At 46.3% G+C, this 22,660-nt stretch overlaps 1 protein-coding gene across 2 annotated transcripts; it reads left to right on the top strand.

The window, feature by feature from the left end:
- Nucleotides 1–1,500: 1,500 nt before the first annotated feature.
- FERMT3 (FERM domain containing kindlin 3) lies at nt 1,501–21,886 on the top strand. 2 transcript variants are annotated; one of them, XM_083477727.1, is made up of 15 exons: nt 1,501–1,694; nt 7,316–7,485; nt 9,464–9,697; nt 11,259–11,384; nt 12,032–12,200; nt 12,535–12,637; nt 13,335–13,442; nt 14,700–14,834; nt 15,569–15,618; nt 15,923–16,047; nt 16,859–16,965; nt 17,686–17,895; nt 18,329–18,453; nt 20,495–20,636; nt 21,095–21,886. In XM_083477727.1, the coding sequence occupies exons 2-15, from the start codon at nt 7,326–7,328 to the stop codon at nt 21,272–21,274; spliced, it is 1,974 nt and encodes a 657-aa protein (XP_083333853.1). In that variant the 5' UTR covers nt 1,501–1,694; nt 7,316–7,325; the 3' UTR covers nt 21,275–21,886. The 2 variants fall into 2 exon arrangements, with proteins under 2 accessions (XP_083333853.1, XP_083333854.1); XM_083477728.1 differs by lacking the exons at nt 1,501–1,694; nt 7,316–7,485; nt 9,464–9,697 and adding an exon at nt 10,326–10,446.
- Nucleotides 21,887–22,660: the final 774 nt, after the last annotated feature.

Here is a 22,660-nt window from a genome sequence, read left to right as displayed (position 1 = left end):
TAAGAGCTCCATTTAGAAGGCTTGTTGATACGGAATGCACTCTTGAAAGACTTTCTAGTGCAGTCTACAATATAAGGTCAGGTCTGAGCTTTCTTTATTCCTTTTTAACTGTGGAGCAGTTCAGAAATTGCTATTTGCTGATAAATTTGGCTGCTTGATGGGAGGAAAGAGGAGAGTGAGCTATCATTTCAATAGTAAGGCTTCATTGCCCCGAGATATTTTCATCAAAAGTGCTAAATTAATAAATAAAATAAAGTAACTTTGTCCCTTGCCCTGAATGCTATCAGTGGAATAAAGTATGTGCAATAAGGAAATAATAATAATAAATAAATGCCTGTAAACTTCATTAATATCATGCCTTCTCTTTCTAACATTTGCGGGGTGTGAGTGGCTGGCTGACTCCTGGGATGGAGGGTGGAAATGGGAGTCATGCTCACTTATCTCCATTATTTGTGTTTTATCGGTTTCCTGGTAACCGAATTTGTGGTTGCTGTGGCCCAGAATTCACCACTGTTTTGCTAGGAAACTATGCACAGTTCTGCCCACAGTTGTGTTCATGAGTTGTCCCCAATACTTCATTTTGCACTTTCATGCTATTGCAGCCTCGATGAACATGTGGGGCAAAATGTGGCAGTTGAGGAAGAGACACTATTTTCAATACAGTGGTACCTCGGTTTCAGAACAGTCCTGTTTACGAACAATTCGGTTTCCGAACTCCGCAAAACTGGAAGTAGTGTCCCGGTTTGTGAACTTTACCTAAGAGCAGAATCCGAATGGTGGAAGGGCACCAGCAGCGGGAGGCCTCATTAGGGAAAGTGTGCCTCGGTTAAGGAATGGTTTCGGTTTAAGAACAGACAAATTAAGTTCGTAAACTGAGGTACCACTGTACTTCCCTGTGTCAAGAAAATTCCACTGTGTGTATAAAAGTAGCACATCAGCCCTTTGACTGATGTGCTGGTTTTCTGTTTGCAGGGAGAGCGCTCTCTCTCTCTCTCTCTCTCTCTCTCTCTCTCTCTCTCTGTGTGTGTGTGTGTGTGTGTTTTACACGGCCACACTCAAAAACAATTCCCCCCAGCTGCAGTCTTGAACTAATATTGACCACTGTGCACAATCATTCTGCTGCAGATGTTCATCCAGCTCATCTACCTTTGTGTGTGTGTGTGTGTGTGTGTGTGTGTGTGTGTGTGTGTGTGTGTAAAAAGCATTCCCTTAATGGTTTTTTAAATAGCCCCAAGGTTGGGTGCTCTTACCCCTCGTAGCCAACAGGGGGCAGGCTGCTGTCCCCTGCTCGCACATCTTGTTAAAACTGAAGCCGTGACCTGGTCGCAGGTACGTATATGTGTTGAGGGGTGTGTGTTTGAAATACAGCTCTAAACAGTCCTGGCAAGTCCGTGCTTGGCCGAGTGCCTGACCCACCCACAGAGCTATAAAAGCTTCCTGCTCAGAGCAAACACGAGGTTGCAAAAATGACTTCCACTTTTGAGCAAGTGGCAGTTCCGGTGTGTGTGTGTGTGTGTCACACATGCAGGGAGGAAGTTGATAAGAGGTGGGGGAGTGCAGAGAAACGCCCTAAGCCGAGGGGCCCTGTGGAGACGCCAACAAGTCAACTGAGCAGTCCACAGAAATCCCCGAACCCTCTTCCTGGTCCACGCTGGTGTCCAAAGAGCTCTTTGCGTAGAGACCGAAGCCTCAAGGTAGGGTTCTTATCTGGTTTATGGCTTACAGGCTTAGTTTTGACAGATTAAGAAGAGGAAGCTGCTCCTCCTCAACTATTCCTAGACAGGCTCACTTGTGCACAAACCCATGGGGCCTCTCCACTGAAGTCCAACAATGGTGGAGCCATCACTTGAACTAGGTGCCCCACAACAGGAGAGAGCGATTGCTTTCCAGCCCTCCTCGTGGACTTCCTGGAAGTATCTGGTTTTCCACTGTGGGAAGCAGAATGCTGAATTGGATAGACCATTGATCTCCTCCAACAGGGCTGTTCTTTATTTTGTGGGCGAATCCTATGTAGGTCAGAGCACACTTCCTCATATGTTCTCCTCAGCAGGGATGAAGATTCTGCCACCATTCCTGGCGTGGTTAGACTCCATCTCCCATTAGTCCCAACCAGCATGACCAATGGTCAAGGATGATAGGAGCTGGAGTCCAGCAAACATGCAGCAGGCCACAGGTTCCCCTATCCCTTGTACTTGGCATTGAGGGTAAAGTAGCAAACAGTAGGGGGGGAAGAAACTCCGGAACAGAAGAGCTTATTCTAGCCTGTGGTAATTCTGAGCAAAAGTCTAATGACCACTGTAAGCACAGTGACCATTCACACTGGAAGAGATTGGAAGAGAGAATACAAATCCTCCTGACTTTAAATCTCGTGTTGCAGTGTGGGTGGGAGAGCACTGGCTACGAATGAGCCCCGAATAAATTGGAATCAAAATTGGTGATTAATTCTAGTTCAGCTATTTCTCTCTGGATCCAAGTTGTTTGGTTAAAACTGTTGACTACAGCAGGACTTCACAGGGGATTTAAATGCTGGTCTGCCTTACTCTGTGTATCTCTGAGGATCCTTCTACCGTTTAAGCATTTTGGCAGGTTGGCTGTACGGACCCTGCCTTCTGTGCATCTAACAGCAAGCTGACCCAAGATAAATTAAGCACATTAAAAAATGCTAGGAGACCTCTTCATCTCCAGTTCATAAGCACCCAATTTCTCTTAGGGAGCATTATTGTACTTGTGCTATTTTATTCTCTAGGTTATTTAATCCAGCGCAAAGGGAACACCCCCTGTAAAATACCCAGTCGCTTGCCCTGGAGGAAGTGAAATGCCTCTACTTCCTTCTATTTCTGATGTTCAGAGTGTGAGCGCCAATCCCTGCTTGGCCAAAATGGAACCACCCATGCACAAGAGAGAGAGATTAGGATCCCACTTCTTACTGTGCCCACTTGTAAAGAAGAGGAGGGTCACCTTTGCTCTTGATAATATGCTAACGGGCTTGTGGGTTTTCCTGGAAACGGTTGTAATAATAGCTGACATTTGATCATGGTGGGTTGTATGTGTCTAGGAGGGGGTGTTGCTTAAAATGACTTCTAATGACTTTGGGCACTGCTAATTTATAGGTTTGTTTGCCACTGAGTCAAATTAAGATGATGGATGGTGGAGGTCTTACCAGCAGTTGTACGTTGCTTCCCCATAAGCAAAATGTAAAAATATATGCTTTACAAATGAAGGGGAAGAAGGAGAAATTTGCTCTACTTTTTCCAGTGGACTGACCCAATCCAATGCTGCTCAACTTGCCTGTAGACTGTAGTGCAATTCCCAGTCAGATTGCACACTCCTCTTAATTTTGCAATACAGTTTTGATGCATGCACAGAAATACATCTAATGAAAAAATAAGTGTACAAAATGTTTACTTTACAGGAAAATGAACTGAAAAGATTTGGAGGGAAAATGTGTATTTTATGCAAAGCATGTACGAGATGCATAAAACTTAAATGCGAGCTTTTGGGGAGTTCTTTCAAAAAGTCTGAACAAAATGGGATGGAACAAATGTGTGACGTCGGCTTGCATACACACCATATACTGGTAGTTAAAGCACATGGCTTCCCCCAAATAATTCTGGGAACTTTGGTTTATCCCTCAGAGAGCTATAAGGCCCAGGATCCTTAAACTACAATTCCTAGGAATCGGTGTGTATGTAACCTAAGCACCAACAATACTGGAACTGGACAGGAGCAGGCTACTCAGTCCCAATTCCCCTGATTTTGGCCCACCTGCCCTTCCTTTTTAGCCACTCTACTCTTCATCCAGTTTGCTTCGTAGCCCTTAGCTCCCAAAAGTACCAGGGAGCCAGCTGGGCTGTGTAATGCTGGAAAACAAGTTCAAGGATGATCCTGTCTGCTGTCCGTCTCATCTCACCATTCCCCAAGAAGACCAGGGCTTCAACAGGATCATCTGGTTTCTCTGCTGGAAGATCTCCCAGGAACCCATCAGTCTCTCCAAGGGCAAACCATCTGCACAGGTCCACCACCCCTGCAGGGCCAAATTGCCACCACCAATCCAGACTTAATTTGGGGGGGAGCAGAGCACACGGACACCACTGCAGAGCACCCACCACATCACTCAAGGCAAAGGCTACATCGAGCATATGCTCTGCTTGGCGTGTTGTGTCATTGATCATTTCAGACTCCTTCAAGGTGGCTGTGAAGACCATCAAGCCCTGAGCTGCCCCCACAGCCTCTGGGTGGATGTTAAAATCACAAATGTCCTGGCGTCCTCCCACATCAGGTTAGAAACCACCTGGGCCAGTTCAGTCAGCAGCATCCCTGGTTTGTATCTCTGCCCCAACACTAGACACAAACCCTGTATGCTTGCCCTGAGATCCAGACATTTCCTAATGGAGGAGATGGAGCTGCCCATAAGAGCTCTTATGGGCATCTCCATCTCCAAACTTCCAGTTGGGCCTGGTGCTGCACCCTGTACCCAGGAAGGCACAGTGCAGCTGGGTTAGACCCACCAAGCTCACCCCGTACCCCCAGGTCTTAGTGGTCCATGTCAGATCTGCCCCTTCATCTGCAATCACATTATGATGACTGTGGTCTTGCTTTGGACTGACCTGCCATTCAGTATTAGCACTGTCACAACAGAGGGCTCGGTAGAAAGGCAACCAGCAATTTCTTGTGAAGTGGAGAGGCTGGAAACAGTGATGAGAAGTCTTACCCCACAAATAAGAATCTCCCTGCCCATGACTACTGGAATGGATGTCAAAATTGGGACAGTATAATGGTAACTCCTTGTCACTCAGACAGACGTTACCATCACCCCGAAAGGAAAGCCTCATGCAGCGCAAAAAAATAGGGCTAAAGATGATAATTGAAGGACCAGTAATAGGAAGCACATTCCACAATGCTGGTTAGACGATATTCGTTCTAAACACTCCTGCCTCCCACTCACGGCAGACCGCGCAGAAACCAAATTTGCTCTCGGCCTGGATCAGGATCACCAGCCGGTTCTGCCTCTGAATATCAGTTTCTGGGAAGAGCAGGTGGGAATCATGAAAATGTAGAGCTGGAAGGGACCATGAGAATCATCTTGTTTAACCCCCTGCAATGCAGGAATATTTTGCCCAACATGGGGTTCAAACCCACAACCCTGAGATTTAGAGTCTCATGTTCTGAGCTACCCAAGAGTTGCTGTCATGCTCAGGTCCTGGTTGTGGGCTTCCTTCCCACTGAGGCAGCTGGTTGGCCACTGTCAGAACAGGATGCTGGACTAAACCTAACCTAACGGGGTTGTGCATGTTTTGGATCTCTTGGAACAAAGCTATAAATTTAGAGGGGCAAAAAGAAACTTGCTAACTGGCTGTTCTTTAAAATGATGTTTCACTCGTTTCAATGTGAGCATGAAATAACTCTTAACCCTGGTCAGGGTTGCCAAGTAAGATGAGCAAGAATCGCCCTTGACTACCGTAGCAAAATAGATATTTCACCAGATTCTGGGCGTGATAGCCACAGGGCTGTGACCCATGCAATGTCATGAATTTATTTACTGTGAGTGGGTTTGTTGCTATGTTTTTGCTGTGAAGCAGGAATGGGGAATGTCTATGGCCTTCCTGATGTTCTTTGACTCCAACTCCCATCAGCCCCAGCTACCTTGGCCCAATAGTCAGGGATTGTGGGAGTTGTAGTCCAACAGCATTTGGAGGTGCCCCCTCCGCCTGCACCCCCTTTTTAAACACTAGTCATATCCACACTGTACATTTAATGCACAATGGGAATACCACTTTGAAAGTCATGGCTTCCCCCCAGAAGAACCCTGGGAACTGTAGAGCTACAATTCCCAGCAGTCTTAAAGAACTACAATTCCCAGGATTCATTGGGGAAACCCATGTGCTTTAAATATGTGGTGTGGATGTGACCACCGCCTCCTGTCATGTTGCATTCCTTGGCATTAACCCAGGTGGCCCTCCAGATATTGCTGAACTGCAGTGGTACCTCGGGTTAAGAACTTAATTCATTCTGGAGGTCCGTTCTTAACCTGAAACTGTTCTTAACCTGAGGTACCACTTTAGCTAATGGGGCCTCCCGCTGCAGCGTGATTTCTGTTCTCATACTGAGGTAAAGTTCTTAACCGGAGGTACTATTTATGGGTTAGCGGAGTCTGTAACCTGAAGCATCTGTACCCTGAAGCGTCTGTGACCCAAGGTACCCCTGTACAATTCTCGTCAGCCCCAGAAAGCATGGGCAATGGCTGTGCATGATGGGACTGGAGTTCAGCAGCATCTGTTTGGCCAAAGGTTCCCCACACCTGCCGCGCAGCACACCTGAACAATCTATCGGTGGCCTTGTTCTGCCACCTTTGGGGCATGGGGGACAATGCACTTAGTTTGGAGAGTTCAGAGAGGACTAGACGCTTGAAGGGCAGAGTTCCATGCAGCTCATAGTCGAGGCTTTGGGGCCATCATGACTCATTGTAACATGAGCAAAAGACAAATTTAGCACAACTGGAGAGGAGAGATCACAGTACCAAGAAAGGAAGGAAGACAAGAAAGCTGGAGATTATAGCAGTCTAGACAAGGCCTTTCACAGGAAGCGTCTTACCCAGTTCTGTTCCATCCTGCTGGTAGGAGTGAGCCTTGCTCTGGGCACATGGAAGATTATACTGCTTGATTTCCCAACCACACAGGAAGAAATGGGTTACTTGTGAAACCTGGCTTGCAGGTTGTAAATATGGAGAGTGCATTGCACAGTGCACCCTGCAATATGCTAGGCTTCGGTTTAAAAAAATAAAATTTCCAGGAGTGGTTTTGTCTTTTCTTTTGACACAAAAGTATTCAACTACCGGTATGCTATTCCTTCCCCTGTAGACCTCATCTACTCTATGTTTAAAGCAGAATCATTCCACTGTAAACAGTCTTGGCTCTCCCCCCCCCCCAATAATCCTGGGAAATGTAGTCTGTTATGGGTGCTGGGAGTTGTTAGGAGACACCCCCCCTCATTCCCCTCCCAGAACTACAATTCTCAGACTCAGTCCCTCCTCCCAAGGAACTCCATCTACTGTGGCGGCAGGCAGCGGTGTGGGGGGGAATTGGAGGCTGAGCACCCACAGAAACACATTTGTGGGTGCCCAGGCCCCCTGGAATTGGTGCCCCTGCATGTGGCCCTCAGAAGGTTACCCAGAAGAGAATGTGGCCCCCAGTATGAAAATGGTTTCCTGCCACAGGTTTAAGGCTTGGAACGGTAGCATGAGCTTCTTGAATTGAGCCTGGAAATGAACTGTCGGTGCTTTTTCTTTCCCTCAACCCTTGTATCCTCTGCTCTCTAGGGCTCTCACCATGGCTGGGTTGAAAACAGCCAGCGGGGAATACATTGATGACTCTTGGGAGCTCAGAGCCTTTGTGGAAGATCTGGGACCCGAAGCTGACCCAGTCACCCTCCGGGTCACCGGAAACATGCATATCGGCGGCATAATGCTGCAGATTGTGGATAAGTTAAGTAAGTTTTCCAAGATGTTTTCCCTCACCGCTTTTCTTGTTGAAAGAGGGTGATATCCAACTCAGCTTGCATATACAACATACCGTATTTTTCACTCTATAAGACACACCAGACCACAAGACGCATCTAGTTTTGGGAGGAGGAAAACAAGAAAAAAAATATTCTGAATCTCAGAAGCCAGAACAGCAAGACGGATCGCTGTGCAGTGAAAGCAGCAATCCCTCTTGCTGCTCTGGCTTCTGGGATAGCTGCGCAGCCTGCATTCGCTCCACAAGATGCACATACATTTCCCCATACTTTTTAGGTGGGAAAAAGTGAGTCTTATAGAGCAAAAAATACGGTATATTTAAAGAGACCCCCCGAGAGAATCCTGGGAACTGTAGTTTCCTCCCACAGAGGAATAATTCCCAGCACCCTTAACAAACTACAGTTCCCAGCATTCTTCTATGGTGTGTACAAGGGATACTCCTGGACCCATTTGTGGGTGTTTGGGAGAATAATTGTGACTCAGTGGGGGTGGGGGAATTGTAGTCGGATCCTTTTCCTGTGTGGGTTTCTGGCACTGCTTAGATAAGCAATATGTATAAGCTTAGAGCCTGTCATTTTCAGGGGAACTGGTGTTAGTTCCCCTTACAACCCACTTGGAGGGTGATGTGATAAGTAGCCCCAGATCTAACCAAGCTATTCTTAGCTGAACAGGGCTAGGGCCATTTTGACAGCTGTTTCTGAGGTGGCACAGTCCTTGCAAAGTGGCTGTACCATGTCAACTTAATGCACGGAGCACAGAGAAAATGGGGGAAATGGAGCCGTTAAAAACCAGGGTTCTTTCTCCCTCTCTCTCTCTCTCAGACAGGAAAGTTTTCTCTTATTCTTATTTGGTGGACGTTTAATGGAAACAAAGACAAGGAACTTCGGGGTGGTCAAGAAACAAATGCAGGAATTGGGTTGGGTTTAACGTCAGCTGATCTTAACCTCGTCTAAGGAACCTGAAGAACTTCAATTCTGTTTAAGTAGTGGGATGCGAAAGGGTAAAGCTCAATGCCATTCACACAAGATCACATATTGGTATTCCATGTTAATTAATAAAATAATAATATTTACTTATTAAGTTTATATACCGCCCTTTGTCCAAAAATCTCAGGGCAGTACACAAGATAATAGTCTGCCATTGCCACTGTCATAAAGAACGACAAAACTGATACCACCCCCACCCAATACATTTCAAGCCCTGTTAAACCACTTTAACAGTCATGGCTTCCCCCCAAAGAATCCTGAGAACCTACAATTCCCAGAATGGTTTAACACCTAAGCCCTGTTTCCAGGGAACTCTGGAAATTGTAGCTCTGTGAGAGAAAAAGGGGTCTTCTCACAACTCTCAGCACCCTTAGCAAACTACAGTGGTTTAAATCAGGAGTTGGCAACCTCAGGCTATAGGGCCAAATGTAGCCCCTCAGGCCTCTGTCTGGCCTTTGGGACTCTCTGCAGGTCATGCCCTCTGTCCTCAGGCCACATCCCTTGTTGGCCTTGCTTTGTGCCCTCCTTGAGTGTATTTTTCCCTGGCTGAAATATGTCCTTGAGCAAGTGCCATTTTTCTAGAAAAAGAGGTGCCAGAACTAACTGTGAGCACCTCGTTCTCTTATAATGGCAATGGCACCCACTTGAGATGTGCCGGAACTCTGACAATGCCTTTTGCTTGTCTGGATGGAAGATAAAGGGTATATTTGAAGACTAGCCTCCTGTTCAAAGGTAACATGTACATTTGTTGCTTTGCCCGCTTTTGCCTCTGACCCTACTGGCATGTGGACCCCAGAAGGTTGTGCAGAAGGGAATGCGGCCCTCGGGTGGAAAAAGGTTTCCCAACGCTCATTTAAATCAAGCCACCCTGGATTATTTATTATTTTCAGTACTGTATTCTCTGGGCCTGCGTCTTGATGCTAATGCTAAAGGGTGTTCTCTGCCTCAACTTTCCTGCTTCCAGAGCTTCAGAGGGACTGGTCAGATCATGCCCTGTGGTGGGAGCAGAAGAAACTTTGGCTACTGAAGACCAACTGGAGCTTGGATAAATATGGGATCTTGGCTGATGCCAAACTTCAGTTCACTCCCCAGCACAAGCCTATACTGCTTTCCCTACCAAATCGCTGCAAAGTCAGGATCCGGGCAAACTTTGCCCAGCCAGTCTTCCGCACAGTTGCCGACCTCTGCAAGATACTTGGTGAGCACCACAAGAAGCTCAGAGCATCGCCTGGGAGCAGCAAGGAGGGCGAGCGCTTGTCTCCAAAGCTCTGAAATGTTATTTAGTGCAAGGGTTGCCAGTGCGAGGCCCATGGGCACCCAGCATCTCCTCAAAAACCCAAAATACGCTAGAGGCTGTTTGCTCTTCCAGTTCAATTCCCGTTTCATACCTCCCAAGTACCCTAGAAAAAAGGGACATCCCATTTTTTCACATGAGATCGCAGTGGCCATTTTGGGTGTCACGATCTTGCATGTTTTGGGGCACCGTGCAAAATCTCATCCTGGGGGGGGGGGGACACTTTTCAGGTTGAGAGCACTGAGCAGGTCATGTGAATCACCCGGGAGCAGATCCAGGAAGATGCGCATCTGAGTTTTGGCTCCATAAAAGTTGGGCAGTATGCTGTTTGAACTGGCTTGACCATTGTACATGGCCCTTTAAACGTGCCCACATTTAACCGGATGCCTCCGCTCTCCCTTCTGTTTTGAACAGAGGAGAGAGAGGTATAAAGAGCTTCTCTTTGTGAATAGGCATGGGGATGGATGTGGGGCGAGGGGCATGCCCACTCTATGTTGTGTTCCTATCTGTTTTTGTGATAATTTAGGTGTGGCAGCCATTTTGTGCTGTTCCACTCCCTCCCGGCAGCCATTTTGTCTTATCGCATATACACTTTGTGAGTGGCACCCACAGCACTTTCTGAACGTTGCAATGGGACTCACTGTCCCCAAAAGGTTGGTGACCCTTTGCTTAGCGCCTGCCCAGCTGGTTCAGTTTCAGAGACTGGGTTTTCTAATGCTGTGTTTCCAAGCCCTACGGTCTAGACATTAGAGGATGGTAGGGTGCCTGGTCCCAAATGCAGACAGGCACTACATTTTTATTCATTGTGCAGGGGCAGAGAAAGCTACAACGGCTGGAATTTTTGCCTCTGCACAATTAATCCTGCTCCCTGCCCTCCTACGCAGCTGGTTGCCCTTAAAATAATAGAATTGTAGAGTTTACACTTTTATTTGCAACTATTTATACATACCCTCCAACATTTATCCAATGAAAATAGGGACACGCTATTCAATAAGAATATTTATACCCCACTCATCTGATTGGTTTGCCCCAGCCACTCTGGGCAGCTTCCAACATATATAAAAGCATAATAAAACATTTTAGAACTTCCCTACATAGGGCTGCCTTCAGATGTCTTCTAAAGGTTGTATAGTTACTTATCTCTTTGGCTCAGGGTTGCATAACTCCATATCTTCCAACATTTATCCAATGAAAATAAGGACATCCTAAGGAAAAGTGAGACATTCCAGGATCAAATCAGAAACTGGGATGGCTTCTGTAAATCTGGAACTGTCCCTGGAAAATAGGGACAGTTGGAGGGTCTGTTCATAGAAGTATAAATTTTGAAGATGGTTGTGTTTCGGTTCTCATATTCTTTTGGAAAGTGAGAATTAGGGAGGTTTGCCTTTAAATGCAAACTGAACTGAATTTGTCTGGCTATGATTAGCCTGGATCAAGGACTTATGCAGCCTCTGCCCCTCTGCAGGTATCCGTCACTACGAAGAGATGTCATTACTGCGTGCGCCGGAGGAGAAGGAGAAGCGGAAGCAGAAGGACAAAGAGAGGAGCTCTGTAGCAAGCCATGACCTGACTGGGGTGCGCTTGCCAGCAAGTAAGGAACTTAGGGGTGTCCAAGTGACTGACCGTGTGTGTGTGTGTGTGTGTGTGTGTGTGTGTGCGCATTTGTGCATGCACCTCCCTGTGCAAAAGCGTGTAGCTTCAGGATTCACTGGAAATAGGATAAAGCAACATTATCTCAGTCTACGAAAAACCCGGGAAAAAAGGTAAGATGTCAGTGAAGGCACCAGGTAGACCTCACTGGAGAGAGCATTCAACAGATGAGGAGCCACAACTAAAAAGGCCCCGCTCTGGAAGGCTACCTCTGCATTAGGAGAAGCATCCTGATGGTAAGAGCTGTTTTCACCATGGAAGCGTCTGCCTCGAGGTGGTAGGCACTGTGGAGGTGTTTAAGTAGAGGCTTTCAGGGATGCTGCTATTGCAAGATTCCTACACTGATCAGGAATGACCTCCAAGGTCTCAATTCAGCTGTAAAATTCTGTGATTCTGTGGGAGGCACTTCTCTCTTTGGAACCGGGTCTCTTCCCAGGGAATTTATTCTCGCCGCATGGATCCCAGAAGTTCAGCTGCACTTACCTGAACAAGCCAAACGTAATACGATGATCCTTCTCAAGAGGACAAATTATACAGGCTGCCCAATTCCGCAGCCATGACCCCTCCGCCATTCTGTTCTGTCACCAGGTGCAGAGCAGCAGCTGTTCCGCGGCATGCCGGCCCACTTCTCGGACAGTGCCGAAACCGAGGCCTGCTACAGGATGCTGTCGGTCAGCCAGACTGGACTGACACCCGATCAGATCTTGCAGATGCACCGGCCAGGCTCCCTCTCCGAGAAGACGCAGATCAACGGCAGGTAAGGAGAAGAGGGCTAGCTAGCTTGGGCAAACTGGAGGACTACTATGATGTAGAAGGGAAGGCGAAAGGCGGGACCCCTGAATTTTGGCGTTGCACAGGGCACCGCTGTAATTTGAGACCCCAAGGTCTGCCACTGTCTTGAATGCAAGAGTTTGAGATACTTTGCTAAAGAGTGGTATCTGCTTATCTACTACGCAAGTGGGGAACCTGTGTCAATTGATCTAACAAAATTTGTATACTGCTGGATGAAACGAAGCACAGTACTTTGCAGGAGAGATTCAAGCGCTGGTTGGAATTCCATGTTTGTAATTAAGAGTGGATTTCTCTCCCAGGTGGCTGGACTCGTCGCGGACTTTACTGCAGCAAGAAGTGAAAGAAAATGATTGTTTGTGGCTACGTTTCAAATATTACAGCTTCTTTGACCTGGAGCCCAAGGTCAGTGCTCCCCTCGGATCTGGGCCTTCAGCCTTACCCCACTTGTTTCTTTAAAAAATAATATGCATCCTCTAACCTGGTGGCTGCTCCAAAATCCTTCTGAGGATCTGAGTTATCTTTGTGTGTGTCTAGGTGTGTTTCTACTCCTCGCGACTTGGGGAGCTTCTACTCTTAATGACCAGGGAGCAAAACATATAAACAGGGTTTTTTTTAAGTGTCGGTAAACCTTGCTGAAGATGTAGGGTTGCTTTGCCCATCGTCTGTGACATGTTTAGTATGTGATGTGACATATATTTAAATTACATTTAAATTAAATTAAATATTTAAATTAAAACATATATTTGCCTTGGAGTACATGCCACAGGGAACTACCAATTTGTAGAGGGTTGCTTGCAGAATAAGTCCCCGCCCTTTGCTTTTTAATGTGTAAGGCGGGGGACGGGACTGTGGCCCTCCAGGTATTGCTGGTCTCCCAGCTTCCATCATCTCTGACCATTGGCCATACTGGTTGGGGCCTGATGGGAGTTGGAGTCCCAACATCTGGAGGACCACAAGTTCCCCAATCCTGATGTCAGGGAAGATCTTGTATTCCACCTAGACAGGTGGGTTAAAAATGCACTTAACTTCCTGGAGGAGGTGAAATTTGAACCCTGGTTTGGCACTCAGCCTCTGCTGTTGCTCGTTCCCTCCCATGCAGTACGATGCCGTGAGGATCAACCAGCTGTATGAACAGGCGCGTTGGGCCGTGCTACTAGAGGAGACAGATTGCACCGAGGAAGAGATGGTGGTGTTTGCGGCTCTGCAGGTAACCTTTTCTCCCTGGACAAAAAGTTTTGTGAGCGTTAGAATCATAGACTTGCAGAGTTGGAAGGGACCACAAGGGTCATCTAGTCCAACCCCCTGCAATGCAGGAATCATTTGCCCAACGAGGGGCTCAAACCCATGACTCCGAGCTTAAGTGTCTCTTGCTCTACCAACTGAGCCTAGAATTAGTCCTTGAATGCTGATGGTGCTTCTCTGTTGTCTGGACGAAGGACAGAGACAGGAGCGTGTATCTAAATTAGCCTACTGCAAAAAAGGAAAACTTACATTAATTGCTCCACTCGCTTTGTTGGTTTATGGAAAACTAGGTATATATAAGGATAATTCCCTGGATGCCAAGATCCAGGTTTGGGGTTCTCTTTGGTGAGAGAACCCCAGCAGAGATTTAAAATCACAAAACATGCAGCAAAGTAAAGCAAGGAAATATAGGTTGCTGGACCTTTAAAATTAGCTTTTCCAAAGTTTCCCCCTGGCAAAGAAAAAGAATACACGCTTGGTAAGTAAAAAAAAAAAAGATTTACTTACAAACTCTCCAAAGGCCAGATTCATGTGCTTTTTCATACAGCATTCATAAAAAGTTACACAGGAAGTAAAGCTTGGCTTAGTTACAGTGCTGAAAGTTCCTAAATTAGTGGTATAGGCTTGTAAGAGCCATGTGCTCTGAGCTGCAGCAACCAGCTCAGACCTCCTCACACCTTGAGCTTCTCTGGTAGACCAAAGGTTGAACAAATAGGCTTGATTACCCATTTGTCCCAAGGTATGGGGATGTGACCTTGCTAAGCCTAGCAGGACAGCTTACTCTATGGTATTAACCCCTTCATGCATTAATTAGACTTAAAAAAAAATCTGAAGGCAGCCCTGTTCAGGGAAGTTTTTAATGTGTGACATTTTAATGTATTTTTAATCTTTGTTGGAAGCCGCCCAGAGTTGCTGGGGAAACCCAGCCAGATGGGCGTGGTACAAATAATAGATGATGATTATTATATTTTTAAGCACATTGGTTATATGAGGCTGGTTATCCCACACTTTTGCCTCTGGCCCTGCCCACTGCTTGCATTTGACCCTCAGGAAGTTGCTCAGAAGGGAATGCAGCCCTCGAGCTCAAAAAGTTTCCCTGCCCCTGCACTAGAAGGTGTGAAGAAATTGTTCTATAAATAAGGAAATAAGTGTTCAGAGCTTTGTTTTGAGACTCGAGTGTCAGTACTGCACAAAACTAATTCAGAGCTTTCACGCCTTCCAGTATCATATCAACGAATTGTCTTTGAACACCAATCCCGTGGAGCAGTCTGGCGACTCTGGCCTTGACGACCTGGACAAGGCCCTCGCCACCTTGGAGGTCAAACTGGAAGGTTCGTCAGCAGCTCCCAACGTTCTGGTAAGTTCCCAACAGGGCCTCCCTTCCCTTATGCTGAGGCATTCTGACTGCTGCTTCTGCTTCTGTTGCTATTCAGTTCCCTTTTTCCTTTGGGGTTTTCTGAAATGGGCTATTTATTTTATTTTCATTTACGAATCCCCTCCCATGAAATATCTCAAAGCAGTTTCACAATACAAGCAAACAATTGCACAGCTCCGTATGTAAAATAAATAAACACATTACCTATATAAAAGCAATTTTTGAAAGGAGAAACAAATGTCCATCAGTAAACAGCTAAAAACGCCCTGTAATACAATTGATTTTGTATGTAAAGAAAAACAATTTCAAATCCAGTACAGACGGCAGTAAAGATCTCCACTTAAGAGGCTTGTTAGAAAAGGAAAGTTTTTTCTACCAGGGTCCAGAAGACAAGAGGGGTCGTATTTATCTGAAAGTACCAGAATGGAGTTCCAACAGATTGTATTCAGTGCTAGGCCTTCTCAGAGTAGACCCAAGTTGAAAGACAGACTTAATTTACATTCATTAATTGCAACGGGGTCTACTTGGAGTACAACCTAGATGGAGACAACCCAAAATGTTGCATTGTTTTATTTCTGCTGTATTATTATTATTATTATTATTATTATTATTATTATTATTATTACTTTTACCATGAGACTGAAAGGCAGTCTATAAATACAGGAACTATGTAAAACAACAACAACAACAACACATATTTGTCATTTCCAAAATAGGACAGTCTCACAGTTATCCCAGAGTTAAAGGATTATCTCCGAATATTCAGGTGAGCTATCAAACTGAATGTTTCATGAGGGAATGGATCCTGGGGAAGGGCAGTGGCGCTCAGTGGTTAGATCACCTGCTTTTCATGCAGAAGGTCCCAGGTTCAATCCCTGTCATCTCCAGGAAGGGCTGGGATATTATGATCAACTAAAAACATTAGCAAAATGGGTGGAATTGACCAGGATATTTAAGGGTTTGGAACACAAGGCTTTATGGGGAACAAATGAAAGAGCTGGGTGTGCTTAGCTGGGAGAAGAGGAGATGAAGCTCATGTCCTTCTGTCAGTCACCCTTTTTGCTCTTCAGGCCCCGTAAGCTGACTCTGAAGGGCTACAAGCAGTATTGGGTGATCTTCAAAGAGACCTCCATCTCCTACTACAAGAGTCCTGAAGAAGCTCTGGGGGAACCTGTGCAGCAACTCAGCCTCAAAGGTGAGTCCAGCCACCTTGCCAACGCCTCTTTCCCAATCCGGCATTAGTACGGTCTACAAAGGATGGAGCACGTCTCCAAATATGAGTACAGTGGTACCTTGGTTTAAGAACAGCTTAGTTTATGAAGAACGCTGCAAACCCGGGAGTAGGTGTTTTGGTTTGTGAACTTTGCCTTGGAACAGTGGCGTAGCGTGGGGGGTGCAGGGGGGGCCGCCCGCACCGGCCGCAACATCTGGGGGGGGGGCACGCTCGCACTCGCAGCTCTCTGCCCCTACCTGGCTCACTCACTCTCTCCACGGGTTAGGGGGCGCAAATTACTTGCCTTGCCCCGGGTGCTGACAACCCACGCTACGCCACTGCCTTGGAAGCAGGACATGTTGAGTGTGTCCCATTTGTAAACTGAGTCCCCCGCTGCTATGGGAAAGCATGCCTTAGTTTAAGAACGCTTTGGTTTAAGAACGGACTTCCGGAACGGATTAAGTTCATAAACCAAGGTACCGCTGTATATGAAACCTGCCTTATACTGCATCAGACCATTGGGTCCTTCCAGTTTAGTATCATCTACGCTGACTGGCAGAGGCTCTCAAGGGTTTCAGACGAAGAGTCCCTGTCAGAACTATCTGGAGATGTCAGGAATTGAACCCGAGTCCTTCTGCAAAAAAATTGCTCTATCCCTGAGGCTCCAGCCCTTTTCCTCAAAGAGAAAGTGCAGCTCCATGAGTGTAGGGATAGACAGACCAGTGGTCCCAATTCTCTGCATAAGAATTGTCAGCTTCTAACTGTTCCTAACCCTGTTTCTGCCCCTCTCCAGGCTGTGAGGTGGTGCCGGACGTCAACATCTCTGGCCAGAAATTTTGCATCAAGCTCTTGGTACCTTCCCCCGACGGGATGAGCGAAGTACACTTGCGATGTTCGGATGTGAGTGGGGTGGTGGCGATGCCCGGTTTAGAGCCATAGTTTAGGGCTGCCGTACGTCAACAGTCTTGGGGTCTTCCTAAAAAGAAAGCTCAACAACTTTTCGGGGCAGCCTGGTTTTTACTTTTTGAACTATGGCACCCCTACCATAGTTGGAAGGAGCCCTGAAAGTCATCATCTAAAAACAGTGCAACTGCAGCACAGCTTCTCTGACAGGTGGGCCGCCGTTCCCCTCCCAGAGCTTACAATTCCCAGTGGTTTAACTATCAGTGCCTCTTCCCAGGGAACTCTGGAAGTGGGTTTTGTGAACCACTCTGAGATTTTCTATAAATCTAATAAGCTTGATAAATCAATAAAGAAATAATAGCTATTTGAGGCGAAACAGGAGTCTCTGAACAACACTCAGCACCCTTGACAAACTACAGAATTTTTTTGGGGGGAAGCCATGGCTATTTACTGTGGTATCATAGCACTTTAAATGTATGGCGAGAATGCGGCCAGGGTCTTGGTTTTCTCAATATTCTGTGCTGCAGTATTCTGCACTAACTGCAGTTTCCCAGCCGAGTATAAAGAATGCCCCCACAAAGCCTGGACCTCGGATCTAACGCCATCCCAGTTGACTTCCTCCAAACAGCCTTGTATAAGGATGGGTGAGGGGCTGTTGCAGGAGTAGCTAGAGCGAACTCAGTGTAAGGCAAGTGTCTTCCTCCTCTCCCTCACCAGGAGCAGCAATATGCCCGCTGGATGGCGGGTTGTAGGTTGGCAGCAAAGGGAAAGACCATGGCAGATTCATCCTACCAGGCCGAGGTGGAAAACATCCTGTCCTTTCTGAAGCTGCAGCAAACCAACCCGGATGCCCGCCTTGCCCAGCAGGCCGAGGGAGCCCAGTGGCTTGTGTCCCCTCGCTACCAGAAGAAATTCAAACCGAAGCAGGTAATTTTGGGCCACAGAGCCCAAACCACCCTGACCACTGATTGATTGCTTTGGCAGCAGTTGCCAGGAGAAAAAGGTCACTCTACAGATCAGATCCATTGAAGTCTTGACATGGGGCATTCCTATAGATTGGGAGTGGGGAACTTTTGGCCCTCAAGGCTACAACTCCCATCATGGTCACATTATTAGTATTAATTTATTATATACCTCTCAGTTGCCGAAGTAGCTTCTAAGCAGTTCACAAACATCAAACCAATTTCTTTTTTAAAAAATAAACATAATTAAAATCTGCTGTAGATTTTTCAAAACTGCTTTGCTTATTCACTATGCATTCGCACACCTCCTGAGATACCCGTGACCAAATTTTTTTGGGAGATGGTTCTGAGGTCAAGGAGGTGGTTTGCACTAATCTCTCCCTTTGCAACTTTCACAGTTAACCCCTCGCATCCTGGAGGCCTACCAGAACGTGGCCCAGCTGTCGCTCCCCGATGCCAAGATGAAGTTTATTCAAGTTTGGCAGTCGCTCCCCGATTTTGGCATCTCTTATTTTGTAGTCAGGTAAAGAAACTGCTGAGCTTCCCTGAAAACCATTTGGGGGGAACCGAAGTACCTTTTCATGAACTGCCACTGGTGTCGACAGCACGAATGAAAAATCTTTCAGCGTTATTTATTTTATTTTATTCTGAAAGGCAACTTCTGGAAGTTATTTGCATGTCTGAAGAAGTCTTTCCTCCCCCCTTTCTCATGATAGGTGTTTATTTGAAATAAATTGATGTGTAGCACAAACACCCCACACACCTCTGATAATAGTAGAATTTGGGGGCAACCAGTGAAACCAGAGAAGGCAGACAAGAGGGAGTCCTTCATCTGATGCATAGCTATGTTCTACCTCCAGTCAGAGGCAGTTTACCTCTGAATACCAGTTGCTGAGAATAACAGATTGGCAGCGGGGATTAGGAGAGTCGCTCTTGCATTCAGGCCCTACTTGCAGGCTCCCCACAGACATTGGCTGGCCACTGTGAGAACAGGATGCTGGACTAGATGGGCCTTTTGGTCTGACAGGGTGACAGACGCTGTGCTAAAACCATCTAAGAAGACGTGTGAAAAACCCACAGAGGTCTATCAAGGGCTGTTGGCCATTATGGCAAAATGGAACTTCCAGGTTCAGAAGCAGTATGTATATCGCTGAATATCAGCTGCTGAGGAGCAATGAAAGGAGTGAACCTCTGCCATCATGGCTGCCTGGAGGCATCTGGTTGGCCACTGTGGAAGGCAGGATGTGGGACTTGGCATCAGAGCAACCTCTGTTGGTTTTTTTAAAAGTTTTTTTTTTTTAAATAATGAACAAGGTCAACCAAATGCAGATTTAAAATCCTGTTGGTTTTCAGCACCAAAGAGTTGAGCCCATGTTAAAACACACCGGGTTGTATCAAACTAAATTCTGCTGAAAATAATGAAGCCAGGTTAGTCATGCCAATTAATTTCAGTGGGTCTACTCTGAGTAGGACTGTGCTTAGATACAACCCATTGCTAGGCAAAGTATCCTGATGCTATCTTCCTCCTCTCTCCTGAATAGGAGTTGCTTTGGATAACTTTCTTACTGAAATTCGTGGAGTTAAAAATTGCGCAATTCATGGCTGGATCATGTCTTTACAATGTTATGCTGCATAAATGATTTATAATTTGGGATAAAAAATTCTGGAGGTGTAGCTCAGCTATTATATTGCAGCAAACCCAACGAAGTATTTTGTGGCACCTTAGAGTCTAACAAATTTATTGCTGCATAAACTTTTGGGGCTTAACTGCCTCTGATGAAGGGGCCTCTAGCCTACCAAAGCTGAAGCCACTATAAATTTTAGCCTTTGAGACGCCACACCACCATTTTTATTTATTTAATTCATGCAATTTATGTACCATTTGATTGTAGAAAACCTCAAAGTGGTTTACTATAAAATGTATAGGGATGTCCAGCCCTTAATGTATTAACTTTTTCATAGTGCAAAACTTTGTTGCTATTATTTTCAAAAATCACAAAAAAGGTAAAAACACTTATTATCCCAGAACTTTTGCATACATTCCCCCAACGAACTGCAGATTCCTTCCTATTGGGCTAGTAGGTATCAACACTGCATACCTGCAATGCTTCTATTACAGGTAACTCCCCATTTGGGCACATTCAACATGCGCACAATTGCTGGCATGTGCAGTTTTGGACACTAGGAAGGGGTGTGTGGCATAACAGGACGGGGACAGGCTTACCTGTGTCCCGCTGATGCACACAGTGCCTCGGAGCGCAACCCCCGCGTAAATGGGGAGTTGCCTGTACTGAAAACATGAGGACTAGCGATTTGCTTTCCTTTTTAAACTGAAGGTTGAAAATGTAGAGAAGGGGGCTGTAGTAGCTGTTAGAGGCAACCAGCTCCTCCCATATTATTGTTGCTATTATTATTTATTAAATTTGTAGCAGCTCCCACCCTCCCTGCAGTGATGGTGATGGCGCAGCCTTTAGCTCTTCAGTCGCACACTCCCTCTAGGTTAGAAGTAGAGGAACCTTATAAATGCAAGCAAAAACGCAGAGCCTTGCCATCTTTGTGTGCAGGTTCAAGGGCAGCCGGAAGGACGAAATCTTGGGCATCGCCAACAACCGCTTGATCCGCATTGACCTGGCCGTTGGGGACGTGGTGAAGACCTGGCGGTTCAGCAATATGCGCCAGTGGAACGTCAACTGGGATATCCGGCAGGTCAGCGGTGGGGTGGGGAGCTTGGGATTTGAGTTCTCTGAATATGCATTTCTCGTAGCAAGTCCCTGACTCTTACTAACAAAGTAGCAGTGGAGGCGACAGGGCAGGCAGTGGGTGCAACGGCACAGCCCTCCCCATTTCCCCTTAAGTGGCAAAACAGGACAGGCTGCCCCTGCCTCCATCCTCCATTGTCCCCAACCATTGGCTGTGGATGATGGAAGTTGCGAGTTGAGCAACATTTGGAGGGTACCACATTGCCTATCCTTGCATTAGATTTGATTGAGACAAATGTGCAAGTAAAAGGACATGTCTTCCCTCCCCCCCACACTGCAGTTTTGGCCTAAAGAGAACAACCCTTTAAACTTTTTTGCTTATTCGCCTGTAGAAGATTTATACGCACCAGAGGTGATCACCCAAAGAGACGTCCGCAAGCTCAGCTTTTAACCTTCTTTCCCCAGGTGGCCATAGAGTTTGATGAGCACATCAATGTGGCCTTCAGCTGCATTTCTGCTGGCTGCAAGATCGTGCACGAGTACATTGGTGGGTACATCTTCTTGTCCACCCGCGCAAATGACAGGAGCCAGACACTGGATGAAGAACTCTTCCACAAGCTGACGGGAGGCCATGAAGCTCTCTGACCTTCTTCCACACCCTAGGGCTCCCCCAGAAACTGCGCACACTAGGCCAGTCTCTTTGTGGACTCTTAACCAGGGTCAATTGTGCCCTATAAGGGCTTGGGAATACTTACTGGGCATGATAAATATTTCCCAATATGAGCATAGGGACAGGGATCTGCAGGAATTGTATTCTAAGGAGTGTGGCAATCGGCGTGCTTGTGGTAGAGAGGGAGGGATGTCTTCTCATGCCTTTTTCTTGGGAGGGGATGCGCAAATTCCTGGAACCAGCCTACGCACCCCAAATCCATTATCTGCCCTTTTGCATTATGTTAGGATGTCTATAGCCTGCAGAACCTTCCTAGTCCTACAGTTCACTCGGGGGGAGTGTGTGTGCTCAGTGTTAAGTCAGCAATTGTTGTGGGGGGCATTTAAGGATATTTTGATGTCACGAAATTATATTGTTGTCTATTTTGCTGGGGGATTTGCTTTCTTTGTTTTCGTAAACTATCCTAAGGAGCTATAAAAATATATAAATACATACATACTTGGAAATGCTTCTCATTGTCATTTTCCCACAATGACTTGTTTTGTCTCTGTGAAATAAACATATCATCTCACTGTTCACCTGAAAAACAATATCTGCTTCATATATGGGTAGTCTATCCTTGGTTTTCTCTTTTGTTTTGTTCTGCTTCTCGGTTTCCAGGTGGATGATGAGAATAATTCATTCTGCTCTCAGTGTTCAGATATGAGTTGTTGTTAAGTCGTGTCCGACTCTTCGTGACCCCATGGACCAGAGCACGCCAGGCACTCCTGTCTTCCACTGCCTCCCACAGTTTGGTCAAACTCATGTTGGTAGCTTCAAGAACACTGTCCAACCATCTTGTCCTCTGTCATCCCCTTCTCCTTGTGCCCTCCATCTTTCCCAACATCAGGGTTTTCAAGGGAGTCTTCTCTTCTCATGAGGTGGCCAATGTATCGGAGCCTCAGCTTCAGGATCTGTCCTTCCAGTGAGCACTCAGGGCTGATTTCCTTAAGAATGGATAGGATTGAGCTTCTTGCAGTCCATGAGATTCTCAAGAGTCTCCTCCAGCACCATAATTCAAAAGCATCCATTCTTCGGCGTTCAACCTTCTTTATGGTCCAGCTCTCACTTCCATACATCACTACTGGGAAAACCATGGCTTTAACTATACGGACCTTTGTTGTAGCTTTGAGAACACTGTCCAACCATCTCAGATATGAGTACTGATGCTTATGCTGCCAAAACAGCACCACCCAGACATAATGGAGAGGTAGCAGCAGGCAGGAAAAGCGAAAAAATAATAAAAATAAAATCCCAACAAGGAAAAGGGATGCCAAAGAAGTACAATGGAAACAGAAAAGCAGAAATTGCTACAGTTTGTC

Source organism: Podarcis liolepis (genome assembly GCF_965112155.1).
Source record: "Podarcis liolepis genome assembly, chromosome: 15".
In the NCBI taxonomy this organism is placed as follows: Eukaryota; Metazoa; Chordata; class Lepidosauria; order Squamata; family Lacertidae; genus Podarcis; species Podarcis liolepis.
The sequence above is the reverse complement of the archived record's forward strand: the minus strand, read 5'-3'. Positions and strand labels throughout refer to the sequence as shown.

Bases quoted from the DNA above. Each gene is read 5' to 3' on its own strand.
- FERMT3 (XM_083477727.1), top strand. From the start codon at position 7,326: ATGGCTGGGTTGAAAACAGCCAGCGGGGAATACATTGATGACTCTTGG. The intron at 13,443-14,699 runs GTAACCTTTTCT...CACGCCTTCCAG, and splicing joins TGGTGTTTGCGGCTCTGCAG to TATCATATCAACGAATTGTC. The intron at 16,048-16,858 runs GTGAGTCCAGCC...GCCCCTCTCCAG, and splicing joins GCAGCAACTCAGCCTCAAAG to GCTGTGAGGTGGTGCCGGAC.